The sequence below is a fragment of the Corvus kubaryi genome, unplaced genomic scaffold, assembly GCF_017639235.1.
Source record: "Corvus kubaryi isolate FWS band 111438036 unplaced genomic scaffold, C.kubaryi_AGA036_p1.0 37395, whole genome shotgun sequence".
In the NCBI taxonomy this organism is placed as follows: domain Eukaryota; kingdom Metazoa; phylum Chordata; class Aves; order Passeriformes; family Corvidae; genus Corvus; species Corvus kubaryi.
The window spans coordinates 3,299,779-3,306,701 of record NW_024581134.1 but is presented as its reverse complement, the minus strand read 5'-3'; the positions used below and the strand labels follow the sequence as shown (position 1 = coordinate 3,306,701).

The 6,923-nt window shown below is 47.2% G+C and overlaps 1 protein-coding gene across 12 annotated transcripts in view; it reads right to left on the bottom strand.

The window, feature by feature from the left end:
- Positions 1-4,089: 4,089 nt before the first annotated feature.
- The window catches only part of DLG3 (discs large MAGUK scaffold protein 3), a 76,960-nt gene continuing 74,126 nt past the window's right edge, over positions 4,090-6,923 (bottom strand). For all 12 annotated transcript variants that reach the window (XM_042040155.1, XM_042040156.1, XM_042040157.1 and 9 more), the window contains one exon: positions 4,090-6,777. In XM_042040155.1, the coding sequence (XP_041896089.1) occupies positions 6,671-6,777 (107 nt within the window). In that variant the 3' untranslated portion in view covers positions 4,090-6,670. The remainder of the gene's footprint in view (positions 6,778-6,923) is intronic.

Sequence of the window (6,923 nt, the reverse complement as noted above, 5' to 3'; positions counted from 1 at the left end):
GGTTGTCATAGCTGCCTTGCTGCATAAATATTTATCAGATTGTTTAGTTTCCAGTCCATTTCAGTGTGGACAAGAATTCAGAGCTGTTCTCTGGTTTCACAGTCAGTTGAAATAGAAAAATCAGCACTACTGAGCTCAGGGAAGAAGCTGCAGCTGTCACTGGTGGTGCTGTGAGGGCTGCACTCCTCCCTTCCAGCTCACTGAACCCTGGGCCAGGCAGGTGCTCAGCAAGTCAGCCTGACCACGTGTTTGGGACTTGGCCTGGGACTGAGCCAGTGAGGAATCCTGTCTGTGTGAGTGTGGGGTGTGCAGAGAGCCAAACGAGGACCCCCCTGGGTCACTGGAGTTGCCACTGCAAAGGGGCTTTGGTCCCAGCAGTGACAGTCTGGGGTGCTGCACGTGTGACCCCGGGAGGGGCATCTGAAGGGTGACACAGGGGAGTTCCTTAACAGGAGGATGGCTCTGTTTAGTGTAAATTCTCTATTTAATGGTGAACTTAAATCAGTTCACCAGATGTAGCTGGACTCTCTGTGAGACACTGCTTTCAGATCTCTAATGCACAATGTGCTGCATGTTTCACTAAGAAGTACCTTTGAATCCCTAAAAATCCAGGTCTCAAACGCCACAGAAAATTCATCTGGAGTCACAGTTTTGGAGATCCATGCTGCATCACAGCAGTGGGGGACTGTGAATGAAGCCACAAACTCAAAGGTATCCATCCTGCCTGCAGCATCTCCTTGGAGCCTGCAGGGCTGGCTTTAATTACTGCTCAGTTCTGACTTGCACACACACATAAACAGGTAAAGGTGTCACACTGCACCTGATGAGAAAGGTCACGTTTGCCCAGCAAATGCAAGGAGATAATTACATACAGCCATAGAAGGCTGCAAGCACTGAATGTGGGTTTGCCTACAGCTAGAATGGTTTGAATTTTTTCCTTGGAGATACTAATTTTGATTTCTTTTATGCTACAGACAGCACTGAAGAGCCCAGATCAGATAAGTTACAGACTCTGCTTATAGTACTCATCTCTTCCTGCACATTTTTACACAGTACATTTTATTCCAGGCTTAGTATTTACCAAAGGGTTTAAGTAGAGCAAGAATTCCTCTCCTAGTTGAATCAGACTATAATTAACTGCATTTCCAGTGGCCATTCCCAGTAGGTAGTTTGTGTGCAGTCAGACCTTTGCAGGTGTTTGCTGGTGCAGATGCAGGCAGGTTATTTTACTAGGCTAAATGCTGCTTTACAGTTCAGTAGCCCATCGAGGGTGTCTGTGGTTTATAAATCTTTTTAAACCAGCAGCAGCTCCTGTAAAAAAAAAAAAAAATAGTGCTGTGCATTCCTCCCCCAGTCTTACCTTTTCATTGATCCCTGTTTTTTTTCAGCTCAGAGATCTTGTGTGCTCATCCCTGTGAGCACAGATGGCTCCAGAGGGTGGTATTGCAGCAGTAGTTTCCTATTTACACATCACTGTGGATGCTCCAGGGTGTGCTGGACACTGGTTCTGTACTGCAGAGTCCTCCCTGCTTCTGAGAACGTGAACGGATCCTCTAGGGCAGGAAGTCACGAATTTGCCCCCTTTCTCCAGCCTGTGCTTTATGCCCTTTTTTTACCCCCTAATCTGATAACTTCTTGACCGTTTGGGGAGGAGCAACAGAGCAGAGGCAGAAGGGAATTGCAGTGTGGAGAATGGGTCCAGGGAGAGGGCGATTCTAAACCAACCATCTGGGATTGATGGGATTGTGGCTGCAGGGAGCCTGCCCTGGGAAAAATATCCTTGCTGAGAAGAGTCCCGGAATGGGGCAGGGCAGAGAAGATACCAGCTCAGCTGCTGAGCCCCGGAGCCCCTTCTACCCCCTCTCACCCAGAGGCACCTGCAGCAGGAGCAGGGCATCTCCAGCAGCTTTCCAATGAGGGTGCCTCTCCCACCAGACAGTGTGGGAAGAGCTTTGCTCCCACTGTTGTGGCTGCATTGAGCATCTGGGAGAGGCAGGAAGGAAAGAGGGGCTGGCCTGGCCACTAACACTTAGAAGTGGCCACAGTAATCAGAAATCCAGGTAATTGGAAGAGGGCTGAAGCTCATTAGAGGCTTGGGCAGAAGCTTTTGTCAAGTAGTGCACTGGAACTAGGGAGGAAATACCACAGCCACCCCTGTGCTGAGTCAAGTGTGGCCCCAATCAGGTATTGCAAGTCCCATAAGTGCACCCATGTGCTTGTACCATTCAGAGATGCTGCACTGACTGACCCAAACAATGTGTAATGTTTTTCCTTAGGGTTAAAAACCCTAAAAGTAAACAAATGACCCTCATTTTGGAGGCAGGGGATATAAATAAACACTGAAGGTCAAGGTGTACCCAAGGATTCTTGAAGAGACACTTTTGACCTGGTGATGACTTTACCTGCTTCACAGTAGATGCTTCAGTGCCATGAATCCTGCTGTGACAGCCTGAGGAAGGCAGAGAACAGCAGTTCTGGAAAACTGTGCTGCCAAGCATCATTAGCAACAATGGGCGTATCTAAGACAGCTCCATCAACGGGGAGAAAATTTTGGACGAAATTATAATTGCATTTCTTTAAAGCCCCTCTTCCAGTAGCCTCACAGATTCTGTGCTCCTCTGCTTTGCTAAGACAGTTAATTACCCAGAGCTGCAGACAGAAGCACAGACATGTTTCTCTGTAGCACAAGCAGCTTACAGCCTGATTTTCTAGAAGCGTCTTAGGGCAGATTAGTTTCATTCCTGTTGCAGGTAGCTGTAGCAGGACATCTCAGCAGAGGAAAGAACCAGCACCTACATTTCACAGTTAGACAGGACCATTATCAGGACAATGCTCCGCTCTTATTTGGGCCAGGACTTTGCTAATGTCCTGCTTGGCAGAGCAACTTGTCCTTAGCCAGGAAAATGGGCTGTTACAGCTTTAACAGAGCAAGTTCCTTCTTCATGCCACCATCTTTCTCTTCACATGCTGGTTTCTCTTCCAGAGGTTGTTCTGCCTTACAGGTGTGACAGGGTTTATTTGAGAACTTAACCCCGTGTTCCTCTCCTCCCTGGAACCTGAATGTTTCCCTGCCCCAGCAGATCCGATGCCACACGAGCTCAGGACACATTTTGGTGACTGTTTCTGTGCTCCTTCATCACTCCAAATCTGTCATTATGCAAGCAGTTTGATTTTTGAGTGGTAATTCTAGCATCAGATCTGCTTAGCAACTGCTTAATCTTCTGGTGTTTTGTGGACAACCACTACCACCAACAGGCTGTTGATCTGATCAGTTAAAGGAGTTCCTAAATGGTTTTTAATTTGTCCAGCGAGCTTCACAAACTGAGCAGTCAGCAAACTGTATGTCCATGCTCAGTTGGTACAACATCCTTGTTCCCCTGAAGTCTCAATTTGCTTCTTTTCTGTGCAGTTTGAAAGTAAAAAGAACTTTAGTATTTAAAAACCTTTCTGTCAGCTCAGCTAAATGACAAAGCAGATTCAGGCACAGAAGTACTGTGACACTCCTTTAACCACATTTTCTTCCAGGGAACACTCCTTTTCAGGAGTAGTAAAAATTATACTAGTTGTCTTTACAACTTCTCTCTGATATTTAAACTGCATGTTAAAACCATAAAAAGAAGCTCTATATTAGCTGGACTATGTATTTTCTTTGCTGTCTTTATGTCCAATACAAGAACAATTACGTAGCAGCACACAAACCCTATTATTTGTAAAGCAACCTCCCCACAATTCAAGTCATGATCCAAAATACATTTATGGCGTCGTGGCATCAGGCCAGACTTAACCTGGGTTAAAACAACCCAACCAAAAGCACTTTTCAGTGGTTGAGTTACAGCTCTAAATAAGCCCACTTCCTTTCTTTTATTTTCTCTTTTATTTTCAAAATTTTTTTTAGATTTCCTTTTTCCACTAGGCAAGCTCTCAGGCACCACCTTTTATACCAAAAAAGGCAATTTTTTTCCCCCAAACCACTGTCAACACTTCAATTTGCCATAGAGAGACCACATCAAGAGTTGCCAAGATCAGCACCAAAAAAACCAGATCTGGTACACAATGAAGGACTCTACAAGAAGGTCTCAAAGACAAGAGTTCTTTGCAACTCTCTGTTTATTAAAAATATATGTCTCCTTGGAAGAAACACTGTTAACCAACTACTGTTGTCATGATCGATTCGATACTGTCAGCTATGCCATGGAGTACATCATCTTTTTCTCCACGTGACTTGATAAAGGGAGACAGGCTATTAGGAAAAAACAGAAAAAAGAAAAAAAAAAAAAAAAGACAAAAAAAGATAGGAATGTGTGACTAGCACCTTAAGGACTTTTGTTTCACTTACTCCACTTCTTCAGGGACCGACATTTATAGCAGCTGGAGCAGGACCAGCGGGGCAGGGGGCTGGATGCCCGACAGGAATCCATTGCCAAAGTTCTGTGTGCTCCTTTAGGGTCGGTCCCACCGAGAGCAGAATCCTTCTGCCCTCCACCGTGCTCAGGGCTGCAGCGCTCTGTCCTGGCCCCAGAAGCTGCTCAGTCCCTGCAGGGCTCCTTGGGATGCAGGACAGGCAAAGGAGGCTTCTCCCCAGGCAACACACGGACAGTCTTACAGCAGCTCTGGCTCACCCTGACAGCCGTGGCCTGTGTGCTGGGCACTGACTGATGCACTGAGAACCATCACCCTGGGGAGAGGGGACCACAGCTCGTCCCTGCCAAACAGGGGGAGGAGAAGACTTACCTGCTTGTGCTTGGATAGTGCCCTCCTGTGCTGTGGCTGTGTGGCACTGTCTGAGGAACAGCGTTCACCAGCTCTTTGTAAGGTGGGAGCACTCGTACCTGAACTCTGGGTACCCAGCACACACTCCTCAAAGGCCACATGAGTGTCCCCCAGCTCCACACAAGGGTCTGTTCCCACACTGGAGCCCCAGTCAAGCACAGAAGCCAAAGTGTCCTCAAAGACAGACATGTCTCAGCTTAGGGACAAGTGTCTCAGTGCCAACAGTTGCCTCCCTTGAAAAATGCCAGTGGCCAGTGCATGGGGCAGCTCTGCAGCCCCTGCCCCTCAGCCTGTGAGCTGGGGCACCACTTCAGGGCTCTGGGGTGGCCTTGAGAGAGGCAGCAGAGCTTCAGCGACAGGATTCACACAGAGATGTCAGAGACAGAGCCAGGCAAGGTGGCCATGCTGTCCCCTGCCAAGCTGTGGCTCCTGGAGCGACAGGCGAGGTCCTGCTGTGCTGAGGGACGGCCCTGCCCCTGGGAGAGCCAGCCCTGGCACCCACACACAGCAGAGCCGGGAATTCGGCACGGAGCAGGGAAGAGAGGAAGTTTTTCAATTCTGTTACTGATCTGGAAAACGTGAGTGTTCATCCAAGGCACAGCTGGGGGCTTTTCCTGCCAGTGGCCAATGCAGAAGGGAATGCCAGTGTGCTGCCACAAGCCAGAATGGGTCATTCCACCTGCACCCACAGGTGCAGGGCCAGTCCAACATCCCAGGTTTTTCACAGCAACACAGGACAGTGAGTACATTTGTTCCATGTGGCCAGTAAAGTATTTCTTAACTAAACACCACAGATCTAGATTCTATTTACAATAGAGCCAGCTTAAAAAATAAGTTAAAAAACTGGTTTTTATACCCATTCAGTTCATCATTAACAAGAGAAAAATGGAATAATAATAATAATAATAATAATAACAATAATTAAAAAAGCCAACACAACAACACAATATGGGTTTGGTTTAAAATCAGCTTAAAAAAATAGAACCAAAAGGAAACCTCTCATGCAAACACATAAGGTGGTGTGTAAAACAATGTGCAATTTAATATGTAGTATCATCCATTCTCTTGCTCGCAGCCTCCTGCTCAGTCTCTGTCTCCCAGCCTCTCTCAGGCCAGCTGCTGCTCCTTGCTCTGGTCCCTCCTGCAGGGGCAGTACCAGTCTCTGCCCTGTCTCAGACCCAGGGTGGCTGCAGGGAACTGGCCTGGACGGGAGAAGTTTCCAAAGCACCTGGTACCGTTTTGAGCTCTTCCTGCCCAAGTGGACTCCCTACGCCGAGTGATTGGGACAGAGGAACTGAGAGAACCTTGCAATAATACAATACCTTTTCAGAGAGGTCCCTCAGATTTCCTAGTCCACATACATATATATATATATAATATATATATAATATCTCTCTCTATATTATATATAAATTACATATACAGATAAATAAAATGCTTTCTGCTGCCCACCTGTCGCACTGTTCAGAGCTGCTAGACAGTCACACTTGGAAAAATGCCCCTGGAGCTCTGATACCAGCTCAAGTGTTCAGAGTCCATTGTTTCACTTGTTTTTCTTACATTAGTCCTTAGCTGCCTCCTCCCATCTTGATTCTTTGTTTAGTTAATAATAATAATATAATAATAATAATAATAATAATAAAAAAACGACCTTGAATGGGTTCTCATCTGTCTCTAATGGAGCAGTGGGAAGGTCCATGCAGGAATGGTGGGAACAGTCACGTGATGAATGATATGAGTTCATCCCAACAAAAGAAACAGGACTAGAAAACTCAATTTTGCGACGATCTAAAAAAGGGAGCAGGAATAGTTTTCATATCCCTCCCCCTCGGGGCAGAGGGCTTGGATGGGTGGGACTTCGGAGATCTTCTGCTCACAGGGAAGCAGGTGGGAGACATCTTCAGAGTTTCTCTGGGGACGGGACCCAGATGTAGTGCCCGGACTGATCCTCAATGATCTGTTTGATTTTGCTGTAAATTTCTTCAAGAGAGTCTCCTTGTACGATGGCTGGAAGAAGAGAGAACAAGCAAGACCCTGAGCACCAGGCAGCACTGCCATGAGCTCCTGCTGCCCCAAAGGGCTGGAGGCCGCAGCCAGCAGGGCCTGACCCAGGCGGTGCCAGGGGCGCTGCAGCGGGCCCAGCGACACAGAGG